The sequence below is a fragment of the Callithrix jacchus genome, chromosome 2 (assembly GCF_049354715.1).
Source record: "Callithrix jacchus isolate 240 chromosome 2, calJac240_pri, whole genome shotgun sequence".
NCBI lineage: Eukaryota > Metazoa > Chordata > Mammalia > Primates > Cebidae > Callithrix > Callithrix jacchus.
This window is the reverse complement of record NC_133503.1, coordinates 133,682,575-133,699,105: the sequence shown is the minus strand read 5'-3', so window position 1 is coordinate 133,699,105 and position 16,531 is coordinate 133,682,575. Positions and strand designations below refer to the sequence as shown.

The window sequence follows — 16,531 nt, the reverse complement described above, 5'->3', positions numbered from 1 at the left end:
AGTATTCTGATGGTAGTTTGCATTTCTGTGGGATCGATGGTGATATTCCCTTCATTTTTTATTACATCTATTTGATTCTTCTCTTTTCTTCTTTGTCTGGCTAGCAGTCTATCTATTTTATTGGTCTTTAAAAAAAAAAAACAGCTCCTGGATTCATTGTGGTTTTTTTTGTTTTTGTTTTTAAAGGGTTTTTTTGTGTCTCTATCTCCTTCAGTTCTGCTCTGATCTTAGTTACTTCTTGTCTTCTGCTAGCTTTTGAACTTGTCTGTTTTTGCTCCTCTAGTTCTTTTAATTGTGACATTAGGGTGTCGATTTTAGATCTTTCCTGATTTCTCTTGTGGGCATTTAGTGCTATAAATTTCCCTCTACACACTGCTTTAAATTTGTCCCAGAGATTCTGGTACGTTGCATCTTTGTTCTCATTGGTTTCAAGAATATCTTTATTTCTGCCTTCATTTCGTTATTTATCTAGTAGTCATTCAGGAGTAGGTGGTTCAGTTTCCATGTAGTTGTGCAGTTTTGAGTGAGTTTCTTATTCCTGAGTTCTAATTTTATTGCGCTGTGGTCTGAAAGACTGTTTGTTATGATTTCTGTTCTTCTGCATTTGCTAAGGAGTGTTTTACTTCCAATTATGTGGCTAATTTTAGAATAAGTGCAATGTGGTGCTGAGAAGAATGTATATTCTGTGGATTTGGGGTGGAGAGTTCTGTAGATGTCTATTAGGTCCTCTTGGTCCAGATCTGAGTTCAAGTCCTGGGTATCCTTGTTAATTTTGTCTTGTTGCTCTGCCTAATATTGACAGTGGGGTGTTGAAATCTCCCACTATTATTGTTTGGGAATCCAAGTCTCTTTGTAGGTCTCTTAAAAACTTGCTTTATGAATCTGGGTGCTCCTATATTGGGTGCATATATATTTGGGATAGTTAGCTCTTCTTGTTGCATAAAAATCAATGTTTAAATAGCTACCTAAGTAGATCTTATAGTTTGTAGATTGGCAGCTGCCATACACAATTCCCTAGTTACAGTTTGAAACAGTGTATTATGTCATGCCCAAGCTCATGGTAGGGAGTCCTAGGGACTGTGACATGTAATTTACCTTGCTCTATTTCAGGCTGTTCTCAATTTCCTTTGTCTTGTTTATTTTCATAGATTTTGAAACTATATTTCAGACTTCCATTTTTCACCCATTAATCCATATACTCAGTTGAACATAAAATTTTCCCTAAAGTTTATGATGAAAATCTTTAGCCATATAGAAGAGTTAGAAAGACTGTAAGTGAATACACATGCACCCAGGACCTCAGTTCTGTAATTAGCATTTTGCTTGATCATATAACCATCTATTTCTCTCTCTAGGCATCCATCAATCCATCTACTTTCTGAAAGATTTCCAACTATCAAAAAAATGTTGCAAACATCAGTATGTTTCACCCCTTGTCACTTCAGCATGCATGTTATTAACTAGAGTTTAATATTTGTTTTCATCTCTTCTAAGGTAGAAGTTACGTACAATGAAATGCATACATCTTAAGCATAGCCTTTCTTGAGTTTTGCCAAAGTGTATAATACTGGAACCTCAATTCCATCAAGATACCAAACCACATGATCCTAAAGGTCCGTTCATGCCCCTTCACAGTCTCTCTCAGCCTTTACCATCCTGCTCGCCCCCAGAGGTGACCACTCTTCTGAATTATTTAACCATAAATTAGACTTAAGTGTGGACTGTTGTAGTTGGTTTCTCTCACTCATCATAATATTTTTGGGATTAATCTGCACTGGATATATCATTTTTTTCCTTTTTATTACTAAATATTTTTTTGCATCAGTCTGTCACAGTGTGGAGAATCTACTTCTGCTGATGGTCTCTGGGGCCGTTTCCAGCTTTTGGCTGCTTTGAACATTCTGAGACAGGTTTTCTTGTGAATATATGCTTCTGTTTGCCTTGAGTAAACACTTAGGAATGGGACTGCTGGGCCGTGTAGTAGGTGGATGGCTAATTTTAAAAGAAACTGGCAGGCCTTTTTCCCAAAGTGGTTGTACAATTTTATACTCCCTCCAACTATGTATGAGAGTTCCAATTGTTCTATTGCCTTGACAAAACTTCTTTTTAATTTTAGATATTCTGGTTGGTACGTAGATAAAATAGGATTTTTAAATGACGATTTAAGAGACAAATGACCCTGAAATCAGGCACACATACACCCAAATACATAACTCAGAATTTGTAGTGCTTTTTAGAACCAAGCATAATCAGATGTTTGTAAACAAAGCATTTAGTACAAAGACAGCAAACTTCGTGGCAACCTATAATATTTTTACATAATTAAAGGTTTGAAATTACTTTTCTTCCTGAAACAAGCTGTAAATTTCCAAGGACTTGCTGAGGAATCCCAGCTTTGAGCTCTGGCAGAGAGCTTCACAGGCCAAGGACAGCAGTATTCACATTGCAGAAACTGAGCACTAAAGCCTTCAGTTTCCCCAGTAACACACGAAATCAAACTTCCCAGTCACTGCTGTGCATAAGAATATGCTACATTTAAGCTTTTACAAGAGGAGACACATTCACCACACTACAGAGAGGCTGACTGGCAAGGGGCATTGACGGTACTGAATTCCTGTCCCTGTGCTTTGCGTTAGCTTGCACGTAACAAAACCTTTCCATAAGAGATGCTCAGACTTCCCCCTAAATTTCAAGGAAAAGTATTTCAAAGAGATGTCCCACACTAATGCAGAGGGTGTTTCCTTGACCCCAGTTTAACAAGCCCAGGCCTGGCATGTCCTTTCTGGGCCTTCATTGTAGAGAGCAGTGTGACAGAGCAAAGGTTTTAGAGCCAGAGGGACAAGTTTGAAATTGGCTCTGCACACCAGCTGTGTGGCTTGGGCAACTTTCTTAACCTCTTAAACCTCAGCTTCCCTGCCTGTTCCAAGGAAGGAGAATACCTCTCCTTGGACAAGAGTGCCGTAATGATGAAACTGCAGATATCCTGCTGCCAGAAGTGGGAGACATGTAAGAGATGGCTGTGGAGCAAAGTTCATCCCCCTGGCTGCCTACCACAGAGAACACCAAACCACAGACCCACTCACTCCGTATCTATCCTCCCAATGAGCTCAACTGAGTATTAAGAAGGAAATGATTATCGAATAATTCCTACTGATTTTAAATGGCTGGTTAAGTGTAGAATCCATAAGAAAATTCTGATTCTAGGAGAATTTTGTCATCTAAGTGAATCAGTTGTATAATAAGTTAGCTGGAAGAGGTATGTGGATAATCAGAGTCAACTTCAGTGAACACCCAATACCACTGGGGTATGACGGGGAAAGGTCTGCTGGCACTGTTCTTGGCACAGAGCATTAAGTCAGTCCCAAAATAGAGTTCCTGGTGGCAGATGCTGCCACAGCCAGGAAGACTCTGTCTGTGGAGCAAGGAGTATCTCCAGGCTGGGTTGCTAGCCAAAGCCATGCAGAGAGCCCAGCAGAGGCAGGCGAGCCAGTTTGGGGGTACATTCTGCTCAAAGTGCCAAGTGTCACATTAAATGTGGAGAAGGACAGACCAGATCCACCTCAGCAGATGGGACTATTATCTGTCATCCCTGCTTCTCCCTGTACCTAGTAGCTGGGGTTCATTTCCATCCCCAAAGCAGGATGTGCATGTTAACCTACTGGCCTTGTGCTTTATCTGGCTCCACTCCAGACAGAACACAAAACCCATGTTGACCTTGCAGGAGCTCCACAAGCCAATCAGCTGGCCCAAGAGGCAGATGATAAATGAGAAAGGGTTTTTTTTTTTGTTGTATTTTGTTTGTTTTTTGTTTTGTTTCTAATAACATAAAGAGCCATAGGACACAGCTTCTAAAGGAGAGATGTGTTTTGATTCAGAAAGAAAAGCATTTAAAAATCACGTGTTTTTGTGTTAAAGCTATTTGAGAGAACAATTTGCAAGGCCAATATTTTATTCATTTGGTTTCATATAAAAAATGCACACTAAGCTCAGTAAGTAGCTGTATAGCAAATGGTCTTCATCCCTAAAGGAAAGTAGAAAACAGTTGTTCACAGAAGAAATAAAAATGTCCCATAATTATGGGATAAATGAGTCACAGCCTTTTGTCACATTTTGACCAGGATATCACACAGGTTGGTCATGTAACTGTTTCTGTAATTATGTGGAATGGACTGAGCCGAAGAGTTGATAGAAAATCCTATTTTCACCCTTCAGTTTTACATGAGGATTTTTCAGTGGTTCAGTTAAGCTGAAACCTTTTACCTGTAGCTGTCATAGATGGTGTTCTGTAGTGGGCAGGTCCATTGCAGACCTACCCACAAAGTCTGAGGAAGCTGATAGGCCAAAGAAAGAGATTGACAACTGTAGTTTCTCAGAAAGGAGCATTAATAAGAACTTAAGAACAGAAGCCCTGTCTGTGTCTCTGGCAGCAGTGAGACAAGATGGTGGATCCCTGCACCATTACCACCAGACCCAGAGCTTCTATGCCACACAAAAGTGTGATTCAGAGAGATGTGTAGGACAGTTGAAGATTGATAACATCAAGGATGTTTGACCTAAAGGCAGTATTTACCATAAGTATGTGCTTTTATATAAGAATAGTTGATCAATTGGGAATCTTTGAGGCCTTCTCAGAACTGGGGTTAATCAGAAGTCAGCATGGCACATTAGCATCCAAGATGGAGTTGCTTTGACCTCCACACTCCAGCCTCCCAAAGCCAGCCCTTACCATCTCATGCACTCTTCCTCTTCTGTGATGGTCTCTTAGCCTGTAGGAGGGTGGCTATATAGCTTCAGTAGCAGTACTTGGCGATGGAAAATAGGTGAGGCCCAGTGGGATTCCAAATGAGGGAAGTTCAGAGGCTGTTGGATCATCTCTAGTCTTAGGAATACCATCAGTTTAGTTTTCTCAGAAGAAAATAATGAGGGATACTTAACATTAATAATTTAAATAGTAGAAGTATAATTACAATTGAAAGAGAATTTGTATGCCAGAACAACAAAAAAGCCTGTTCTGTTAGCCAACTAAAAGCATCATGAAGAAAATTAAACCTCGGTTCTTCTTTAGAGACTTGTAGCCAGGAAATAGTTCAGGATTAGCCCAAATTGTAGGCAAATAATAAAAACTCAAGAACAATGGTCAGAGCCTGGCACGGTGGCTCACACCTGTAATCCCAGCACTTTGGGAGGCGGAGGAGGGCAGATTTCTTCAGCTCAGGAGTTGGAGACCAGCCTGGCCAACATGGGAAAACCCTGTCTCTACTAAAAATATAAAAATTAGTTGGGTGTGGTGACACATGCCTGTAATCCCAGCTACTCGGGTGGTTGAGAATACTTTGGACGTGGGAGGCAGAAGGTACAGTGAGCCAAGTTTGTGTCACTGCACTCCAGCCTGGGCGACAGAGTGAGACTGTCTCAAAAAAACAAAAAGAAAAGAAAAACAGTGGTTAGGACTAGAATCTAAGTTTTTCTCTATCCAGTTTCCCCATTTCTATTAAGGATAAATTATAGTACCTTGGTATTTCAGGAATAATGGAAAAAAATTAAAATTAGCAGTACCAATTTATTTGCAAAATAAATTTTAGTCTCATGATACTTGGCCTGATTATTTGCCTAAAGTGTAGCAAGAATAGTGATTGGTCATATTGGCTTCTTTTCAGTTGGCTTTGGTGGAACTTTATAAGAAATTTTATATTTGATGTTTTAAAAGCCTTGAGACCAAGGATTCCCCGTTTAGACTACTCTTGTCATATCACCTGTGCAAATTTCCTCTCTTCTAGAGTTCCCAAATTATCTTGATTCCTGGGCATGTCAGAAAGTGATATTCTTTACTTAACACAGGCCAGGAACCTTGTAAGGGAGCCATTTAGACAATGTACCAAGCTTGTCTTTCCAAAGGAACACACACACACACACACACACACACACACACACACACACACATTTTATTGCACTTGAGGTTCTAGGGAACATGTAGGATTGTTGCATAGGTACTTACATGGCAATATGGTTTGCCGCCTCCATCCCCCCATCACCTATATCTGGCATTTCTCCCCATGTTATCCCTCCCCAACCTCCCAACCACCCATTGTCCCTCCCCATTCCCCCCAACAGATGCCAGTATGTGATGCTACCCTCCCTGTGTCCATGAGTACTCATTGTTCAACACCCGCCTATGAGTGAGAACATGCGGTGTTTGATTTTCTGTTCTTGTGTCAGTTTGCTGAGAATGATGGTTTCCAGATTTCATCCATGTATCCGACAAAGGACACAAACTCATTGTTTTTTTATGGCTGCATAGTATTCCATGGTGTATATGTGCCACATTTTCCTTGTCCAGTCTATCATCAATGGGCATCAATGGGTTGGTTTCAGGTCTTTGCTATTGTCAACAGTGCCACAATGAACATATGTGTGCATGTGTCTTTATAATAGAACGATTTATAATCTTTTGGATATATATCCAGTAATGAAATTGTTGAGTCAAATGGAATTTCTAGATCCTTGAGGAATCCCCATGCTGTCTTCCACAATGGTTGAACTAATTTACACTCCCACCAACAGTGTAAAAGTTTCTCCACATTCTCTCCAGCATCTGTTGTCTCCAGATTTTTTAGTGATTGCCAATCTAACTGGTGTGAGTTGGTATCTCAATGTGGTTTTGATTTGTATTTCTCTAATGACCAGTGATGATGAGCATTTTTTCATGTTTGTTGACCTCATATATGTTGTCTTTTGTAAAGTGTCTGTTCATATTCTTTGCCCACTTTTGAATGGGTTTTTTTTTTTTTTCTTGTAAATCTGTTTTAGTTCTTTGTAGATTCTGGATATCAGCCCTTTGTCAGATGGGTAGATTGCAAAAATTTTGTCCCATTCTGTTGGTTGCCAGTTCATTCTAATGATTGTTTCTTTTACTGTACGGAAGCTCTGGAGTTTAATTAGATCCCATTTGTCTATTTTGGCTTTTGTTGCCATTGCTTTTGGTGTTTTAGTCATGAAGTTGTTTTAGTCATGAAGTCCTTTCCTATACCTATGTCCTGAATAGTTTTGTCCAGGCTTTCTTCTAGGGTTTTTATGGTGCCAGGTCTTATGTTTAAGTCTTTACTTCATCTGGAGTTAATTTTAGTGTAAGGTGTCAGGAAGGGGTCCAGTTTCTGCTTTCTGCATATAGCTAGACAGTTTTCCCAACACTATTTATTAAACAGGGAGTGCTTTCTCCATTGCTTGTTTTTGTCAGGTTTGTCAAAGATCAGATGGTTGTAGACGTGTGGCGTTGCCTCCCAGGCCAAAGGACTTTTCATTGGCTTTCTAAAGTCAGTGTCAATTCCTCGAAGCAGTCTGGTCATATCTGAAAACACATGATTCTAGTCAAAGCCTTGGTGAAATAACCAGTGTTTCCAATTGTGTCCTGTTACCAAACAAGATAGATTCTTACTGAATTTATGCGAATAACTACATTACCATAAAATAAGAATACTCTTGAAAAGTTTCCAAATCCCGAAGAACTCAGGTAGAGAAAAGCAGTAAATTTTGCTCACAAAAGTATCCTTTACAATCAGAGTAGCAGATTGCAAGCAGGATCTTCCAAACGTCTTTCAAACAGGATGTGGCTCATCATGGAAAGGCCATCTGCAAACCAAGCAGCTCTTAGTCAGATGAGAGAGCTGTTTGCCGGGCACTGTAGAATCCAGCAGCTCCTCACACAGAGTCAGTTCTAGGGTAAAAAAGACGCTTTCTGCTCATGAGTATCTCCTCCTTGCACTCTTCAGGTAGCAAGATCCTATATAAACCATTTCCATTTTATCACGGGACTCTTTGGGCACTGTTAGCCCATTAGAGTGTTTCTCTGACATTACCCCATACACCCTAATAAATGATTCACTAAGGGCTGTCGAGTGAACAATTAATCCCTACAAGCACTCTGGCATGCTACATTCTGTGGGCTCAGGCAGTCTTATTCCCCTTTAGCATGTCCAATTAATATTGCTCAAAGGGCAGATTTACATACCTTCTCTTCTGTAGTATTAGGTAGGAAAAATGTTTAAGCAGTCAGATACAATATCCATTTGCATAAAACATTTACAGAAAGGAGATATAACTGCTTTACATAAAGCCAATTTAAACATTTCAACTTTTATAATTCTATCAGCCCTTACATTTTTATGTTCTTGTTCCAGGAGCTTCTCTTTTTCACCCCTAGACCATTTTACCTTCTTGCCAAAAAGGCTTTGAGTTTTTGCAGCAGGGGGTTTAGCCACAGGACCTGGGCACTTGGGTCAGTGTGTCTTGATTAATTACCTCAACATTGCCCCAGGCAATTGTTGATCAACTTTCTCATTTTAATCTTTACCTTTTGATTTTTTTTAAAAATTGTCCAATCTAGGGTAAATACAGAAAACTGGTTTGGATTCCTTTAATGTTGGGGGGAAAAGCAGGAGGTACCTATGGCCCATCCAACTTTTGGTAGTGTTGCATTAAGAATTTTCCCATTAATTGATTACCCTATCAATTTCCCATTAATTCAATTTCTTAATAACCAAGATTTCCATCCTGCTGGGACAAATTCCATGACTCTCCCTTTATTTTTTTCCTCTTAGTTTCACCCCTATCAATTTCTTCAAATTCAGGGTTTTTTTTTTTAGTAACTTAAAAAAATTTACGTAACTCCTTAGGTTAAGTCCTTTGACTCCTTTTGCCATTCCCCATGCTCTTGTTAATGTTTTAATTAGCATCTGTAAGATCCATGAGAGGCAGTTGAGACAGCAAATTTGAGGCTTCCTGATCTTGTAATTTTGCATCAGTAGTGAGGTGCCCATGCAAAAGCCTCCCCTCTCCATCCTGCACAACACACACACACACACACACACACACACACACACACACACACACACACACACAGAGTCTCTCTTTTCTCTCTCTCTCTCTCTCTGTCTCTCTTAGCATTTACCATGACCTGGGTAATGAGTGTATTGAGGAGGTGAATATCCCTGTCATAAAGCCAGTTCCACATGGCTTATAGACAAAGCATATCAGCTGCTTCATATGGGGTGCTCCACGTAGCATTTGGGCTGACCCCATTCTCAGGGTAAACGATCTACAAAGGCTTTTATCCAGTCCATCAGGCTTGCTGTTCCCTCAGGAATAACCTCCCATGTGCCTGGATCACGTATAGCCATCTGTGATTGTTCAGTAGTGAGCTGGGGGTCCTGCATCAACCTAAACATGTTTTCTACTCTGCGGCATTTAAAACCAAAGACACTGCTCCAAATGAGTTACTCTCACAATTCAAAAAAAGGTTTCCCAGGGAGCTGATGATACCAGTCTACAAAGGGAACAGTTCCTTCACACTGTTCCCTCTGGTTTCAGTAGTTACTTGGTCTTGCCTATTTCCCACATTGACTACCTTCTTGGCAACCACAGGTCTCAGAGGTACTTCCTGTTGCCCCGTCGTAATTTTCCTCTTGGTAGGTAGCTTTGGGGCTAGTGACCTGAGCTCAGACGGATCCGTATGTGAGCTTGGCCCAGCCTCAAGGCCCAATCTGGCACTCTTATTTTAGCTTTTATAGATAACAACCAAGGGTTTATATATTTCACTTTTTGCTTATTGGTTTGCATATCCTGTGTATCCAGTGAACCAACTCCTTAGGAGTTGGATTTGTCTCTAAATTGCACTGGTCACTCTTACCTTTGTAACTGAGCACAGCACAGCTACAGCTCCATACCATAGGCAACCACGTGGCCACCAGGAATCAATCAAAAGTTCCTCATTCTTTATCCTTCTATCATTTCCCTTTCTATCCAGCTAGTTTTATCTGTATCATTTTTCATGCATTTTAAAACAACCTTTAGCCTTTAAAATATGTGGTTACTTTTCCTTTATGCAAAAACCTCATCTTCATGTTTTTAATAAACTTCTTTACCAAAACACATCTTTATTTGTTCACCTGATATATAATTGTTTCTCTCATATCTAGTAGTTTTAATTACATATATTAACTACTACTTTAACTCTTAGTAACCCTAATTTCCATTGAAAAACCTAAGATTACTTAATTTAGCATAACTGACTTTAAGATTTCAAATTACTGAAAATAACTTTGAAGCAAGTTTTATTTGAAAGATTACTGAAGTCAGTTGAACTAACAGGCATTTGAGTTGGTTTCTATATTCTGATAAGAACATTTTCTTTTTCTTTTTTCTTTTTTTTTTTGAGACAGAGTCTCACTCTGTTACCCAGGCTGGAGTGCAGTGGTGTAATCTCAGCTCACTGCAGCCTCTGCTTCCTGGGTTCAAGCAATTCTCCTGTTTCAGCCTCCTGAGTAGCTGGGACTATACAGGTACACACTACCATGCCCAGCTAATTTCTGTATCTTTAGTAGAGATGGGGTTTCACCATATTGTTCAGGCTGGTCTCAAACTCCTGACCTCAGGCAGTCCACCTGCCTTGGCCTCCCAAAGTGCTGGGATTACAGGAGTGAGCCACTGTGCTCAGCCAGAACTTACTTTTTGTTTAAACCAAATTAGAGCTCTGTCATATATTTTGGTAATTATCCATCACATACACACCACACTAAATATACATAGACATACACACAAACAGAAACAGATCTTATAGACCTATAAGATTCTTCATTTGCCAGTTCTCAAATACCTTCTCTCCCACCTTTACACAACCTAGCCAAAGACATGACTAAGATGAAACCAGGTGAAGAAGATTGGCATCTTAAAGGCACAGAACTTAGACCTAAACAGCATTATCTGAAAACAAGATTGCCAGAAAAAGTATCTTCTTTTCAATTTAGTTTGTTTCTTTTTTTTTTTTTTTGAGACGGAGTTTCGCTCTTGTTACCCAGGCTGGAGTGCAATGGCGCGATTTCGGCTCACCACAACCTCCACCCCCTGGGTTCAGGCAATTCTCCTGCCTCAGCCTCCTGAGTAGCTGGGATTACAGGCATGCGCCACCGTGCCCAGCTAATTTTTTGTAATTTTTAGTAGAGACGGGGTTTCACCATGTTGACCAGGATGGTCTCGATCTGTTGACCTCATGATCCACCCGCCTCGGCCTCCCAAAGTGCTGGGATTACAGGCTTGAGCCACCGTACCCGGCCGAGTTTGTTTCTTAATTATATTGCTGGCTTAAAGGTGGAGCCACTTACAGAAGTGAGCCACTGTGTACACTAGTTTTTCTTTTTTTATTATTATACTTTAAGTTCTGGGGTACATGTGCAGAACATGCAGATTTGTTACATAGGTTACACCTGCCATGGTGGTTTGATGCATCCATCAACCTGTCATCTACATTAGGTATTTCTCCTAATGTTATCCCCCCTAGTCCCCCACTCCCCTGTTAGCCCTCCCCAGCACCACCCTCAATAGGCCCTGGTGTGTGATATTCCCCTCCCTGTGTCCATGTGTTTTCATTGTTCGTGCACTTATGAGTAAGAACATGTGGTGTTTGGTTTTCTGTTCTTGTGTCAGTTTGCTGAGAATGATGGTTTCCAGCTTCATCCATGTACCTGCAAAGGACATTAACTCATCCTTGTTTATGGCTGCATAGTATTCCATGGTGTATATGTGCCACATTTTCTTTATCCAATCTATCATTGATGGGCATTTGAGTTGGTTCCAAATCTTTGCTATTGTAAACAGTGCCACAATAAACATATGTGTGCATGTGTCTTTGTAACAGAATGGTTTATAATCCTTTGGGTGTATATTTAGTAATGGGATTGCTGGGTCAAATGGTATTTCTAGTTCTAGATCATTGAGGAATCACCACACTGTCTTCCACAATGGTTGAACTAATTTACACTCCCACCAACAGTGTAAAAGCATTTCTATTTCTCTACATCCTCTCCAGCATCTGTTGTCTCCTGATTTTTTTAATGATCATCATTCTAACTAGTGTGAGATGGTATCTCAATGTGGTTTTGATTTGCATTTCTCTAATGATGAGTGATGTTGAGCTTTTTTCATGTTTGTTGGCTAAATAAATGTCTCCTTTTGAGAAGTGTCTGTTCATATCCTTTGCCCACTTTTTGATGCGGTTGTTTTTTTCTTGTCAGCTTAAGTTCTTTGTAGATTCTGGATATTAGCCCTTTGTCAGATGCATATCTTGCAAAAATTTTTTCCCATTCTGTTGGTTGCTGGTTCACTTTAATGATAGTTTCTTTTGCTGTGCAGGAACTCTTTAGTTTAATTAGATCCCATTTGTCTATTTTGGCTTTTGTTGCCATTGCTTTGGTGTTTTAGTCATGAAGTGCTTGCCTATCCTATGTCCTGAATGGTATAGCCTAGGTTTTCTAGGCTAAACTACACTTTTCTTATCCAAACATGCCAGGAAATTAGTAGCCCTGATAGTAATAACCACTTGCTGTAAACAACTGCTGTCAGCCACCTCTAACAGTATAGCTCTTGCCTGTGACTGCTGGCCATTACATTCACCAAGATCAGCTCCTCTCACAGTACAAAGTCATCCCTGTACCACCTTCCCATCCTCCCCACACACTAACCAGAGATCAGATAACACAAGAGTGTGGCTTGAGACCTGAGTAGAATCTGTCTGCTTATTACTCCTGGGTTTCATGAGGAAAAACAGATTCTTCCCCCAAAGAGGAGACTTTAGTGCCTTCTCTGTTTTCCCCAAGGGATCCCAGGCTGTTGGAAATTCCTTTTTTTAGATTCCTCATATGGCAGGAGGAAGGAGGAACAGACAGAAGTAAATGGAGAAACAGAATTCAGTAGACTCAGAAGTTTTACGGGATGTGCAGAGGCCTTAAAACAATATATATGATGCCCAAATTTCAGTTTTAACTAAGGTAACTTTTGACTGTAGGGCCCTTAAATAAAATCTTTTTCTTAACTGCAATTGCTACTCAAGCTGTTTTCCTTTTTTTTTTGAGACGGAGTCTGGAGTTTAGTGGCACAGTCTCAGCTCACTGCAACCTCCACCTCCTGGGTTCAAGTGATTCTCCTGCCTCAGCCTCCTGAGTAGTTGGGACTACAGGCACCCACACCCAGCTAATACTATATTTTTAGTAGGGGGTGGGGGTTTCACCATGTTGGTCAGGCTGGTCTCGAACTCCTGACCTCAGGTAATCCACTGGCCTTGGCTTCCCAAAGTGCTGGCATTACAGGCATGAGCCGCTGCACCTGGTCAGCTGTTTTGCTTTTGCATCTGCTGAGGACTGGCTCCCACTGAGAGGTGGCCATCTTACCACGTTGGCTGCCCACAGCTCTTCTGAGCCACAGTGTGATGGATGGCTCTCAGTTCACCATCACTCTAAACCCCCTGGCATTTTGGGGGCGTCCCCACACTGACAGGGTGGTCCACAAGCATCTGAAACATGAGCCACACCATTCCATGTAAAAGTGTCTGCCCACCACAAGATTTCCTCCATTTCTTGGGTCTCTCAGCTCCTGGCCTGGCTTACCACACATGTCGCGGTAGGCAGGACAGTGCCCACCTACCCCACAGTCTGAGGAAGCTGAGAGGCCAAAGAAAGAGGCTGAGGAATCCCATTCCTATAAGCTAATAGGAACTTATGAACAGAAGGCACGTCTGTGCCTTGGGTAGTGGCGAGTTCCATTACCCACAGACCTAGCACTTAAGTACCAGAGGAAAGGAATGTGTAGGACACTTGTATGGACAGGCAGGAATGCTGTGTGAATCTGCCTAAGGCCAGGATTTATAGCCAAGATTGTTTTGATGTAAGGGCAGGATTTACGGTAAGTACATGCTCTTCTTACACAAGGAACAACAGATAAAATAATCATCTTGGAGGCCATCCGGGAACTAGGGTTAATCAGAAGCCAACATGGTGGATTAGCATCCAACCTGGAGTTGCTTTGGCCTCCGCAGACAGGATATCTGGTTATTACAGTTAATGTTGCTAAGCTATATTAATCTGCCTCTGCAAATGTCCTACATGCTTATCTGTCTTATTTTTCAAGTTAACTTACCCCATGTATTGAGTGGCTACAAAGATTTAATGGTCTGAGCACTTGAAAGCAGGTGGATTTAGCAGTGAAGCAGCATGATTACAAGTTTGATAGAACTAAATGTACCCCACTAACAGTGTTGGGGTCAGTTATAAAACAAGAAATGCAGGATCCCAAAGAAAGGACACTTATTATTTCTAGTGTTAATGATTTCATTTTGTCATTTGACAGATATTTATTGAGCATTAGTACAAAATCATTAACCAAAAAATTGATAATGAGAAAGAACTAGGTACAAAACTGCATCTAAAGTTCACATCTCATTGTGAAAGAACGTTTTATAAATTGACTGTCTATACTGGAGCATTTGAAGAGCTTTGTAGGAAATGTTTTTAACTCCTAGACTTAAATTCAGATTACTTCTGTAGCACAGAAAAATTTTATAACGTATCTGAAATAACCAGGTTATGTATTAGCCTTATACAATTTTATATTTAGTTATATCTTTTATCTTTCTGCATTTCTGTAGGCTGTCACAATGAGAAAATAGCTGACTGGAGAAGCAGATGTCCTGCCTAGAGAGTACATGCCTTAGGAATCTTCCTGCTCTCAGGCTCAGCCATTCTCTAAGTGTCTGAAAGTAATAGAGACTTTGTAGTTGTATCACTTGGTGTATGACTTTCATCTGTTCATATTATATGTGCAGCTTCTTGCTTTCGTAAAGTCTTCAGAGCTTTATCACTAAATTGTTTGATGAGAAATATAGCAAATGGCATATTTAAAATCTTTCTTCTTGTTTTACCAATTTTTGAACGACTTTAGATTCACAAGATTCATCGTGATTCAGGAGACAATTCTCAGACAGGTGAGAATACTTCAATTGAACTCTAACGTAGGAGGCAGTTGTGGGTTCAAGTGTATACATTTCTCTGAAGAAGTTTAGGTTGACAACTACCACCCCAGAAGGTGGACTGCTAAAATCTACGTGCTCATATCTCAGGGTTGGCAAGCCAGAAGAAAAGCAGAAATCCCTTAGAATGTCCTTGAGCCTTCTCTACTGAATGTCCTCTCCATCTTGTCTTTCTTTCCTTGGCTAGATACCATGTAGGACAGATAAACCCAAAGGAGACACTGGTTGAGTATGACCCAGGTGACGATACGGTGGTTGCTCAACCCTGTTCAGTCTCCCTTTGCTTTGGTGACTGTACAGTTGGAACATGTCACTAGGTGCTGGGAGGCAGAAGCACCACGTTCCTATTTCAGTTTCCTACTCGCTCATCTCATATGTTGGGCAAGACTCTGTTTGGCCCTTGGCTTCCTCCGCAAAAACAGGAGCTGGGCCTGATGACTGCAAGTGGAAAGGCCTGGAATTTTTTGATTGTTAGAGGGGAAAAAAAATCTGCCTGCTACCAAGAATTTAATATTTTTGTTCTTGCCAAGAATTGGAACATTCTTTGCCCTGTTGGTGGCCTTCCCAGCCACTAATGCATGATGTCAGACCCTGGGCTCAGTGTTTAGTCCCTCTTCTTGATGAGGGGGATCATATCTAGTATACTTGGTAAGATTTCATTTGCTCTAAGCTTCAGTTTTTTTTCATTTGTAAAATGAATTGGCAAAAGCCTATTTCATTGTTAATGAGGATTAAAGAAGGAAATGTATAATGCTTAGCAGTAACTAGATTTAACTGGTACCTATCTTCCCTCTTTCTGAAAACTTTCTAGGGATGAACAGCCTGGAATAACATAATGACACTTCACACACAAGTGTGTTTTCTCCCTCTCCCTCACTCACATACATTTTAGTTAATTTCTTGTAGCACTTGAGCAAGGGTATTATTTAAGTAACTTGGGAGCTTCTGGGTGCCAGAAACTGCTCTAAGCATTTTCATGTCCTTTGCAGTGCCCAGTATTGCCTTGTACATAATAGACACTGTGCAAATACTCAGCAAACATTGGTAAATTGCAACCATTCCATCTTGGAAGTATAGTTTCCACCATTTATTCTCTTTGATCTTGGGCTACATACAAAATCTCTCTATGCCTACATTTTTTTTGTTTTTTCGAGACAGAGTCCCACTCTGTCACCCAGGCTGGAGTGCAGTGATGCGATCTCGGCTCGTTGCAACCTCCACCTCCCAAGTTCAAGCCATTCTCCTGCCTCAGACTCCTGAGTAGCTTGGATTACAGGCATGAGCCACCACACCCAGTTAATTTTTGCATTTTTAGGAGAGATGGAGTTTCATCATGTTGGTCAAGCTGGTCTCGAACTCTTGATCTTGTGATCTGCCCACCTTGGCCTCCCAAAGTTGGGATTACAGGCGTGAACCAATGTGCCTGGCCCCATAAAATGGGGATATAGCCCTATGTAGTTTTCAGAATTGTCGTAATTATTAAGTGACATAATTATTTTATTTGAAGTACATAGTACAATATCTGGCACAAAGTAGGTACTCAGTAAGTGGAGCTTTTTTTAATTTGTGGCACCAGTGTTCCTTTTTGCCATAGAGTATGGCCGTTCACATCTCTTTTATCCTTTCTCTGGCTTAAGTTTCTAATTCATATAAACATCTGTTGAAAGAATGACCAATGAATTC

The 16,531-nt window shown here is 40.6% G+C and overlaps 1 protein-coding gene across 41 annotated transcripts in view; it reads left to right on the top strand.

Annotated features, from left to right (window-relative positions):
• The window catches only part of PDE8B (phosphodiesterase 8B), a 348,230-nt gene that overhangs the window by 303,636 nt on the left and 28,063 nt on the right, over positions 1-16,531 (top strand). For all 41 annotated transcript variants that reach the window (XM_078365293.1, XM_078365302.1, XM_035291356.3 and 38 more), the window contains one exon: positions 14,761-14,803. In XM_078365293.1, coding sequence (XP_078221419.1) covers positions 14,761-14,803 — 43 coding nt within the window. The remainder of the gene's footprint in view (positions 1-14,760; positions 14,804-16,531) is intronic.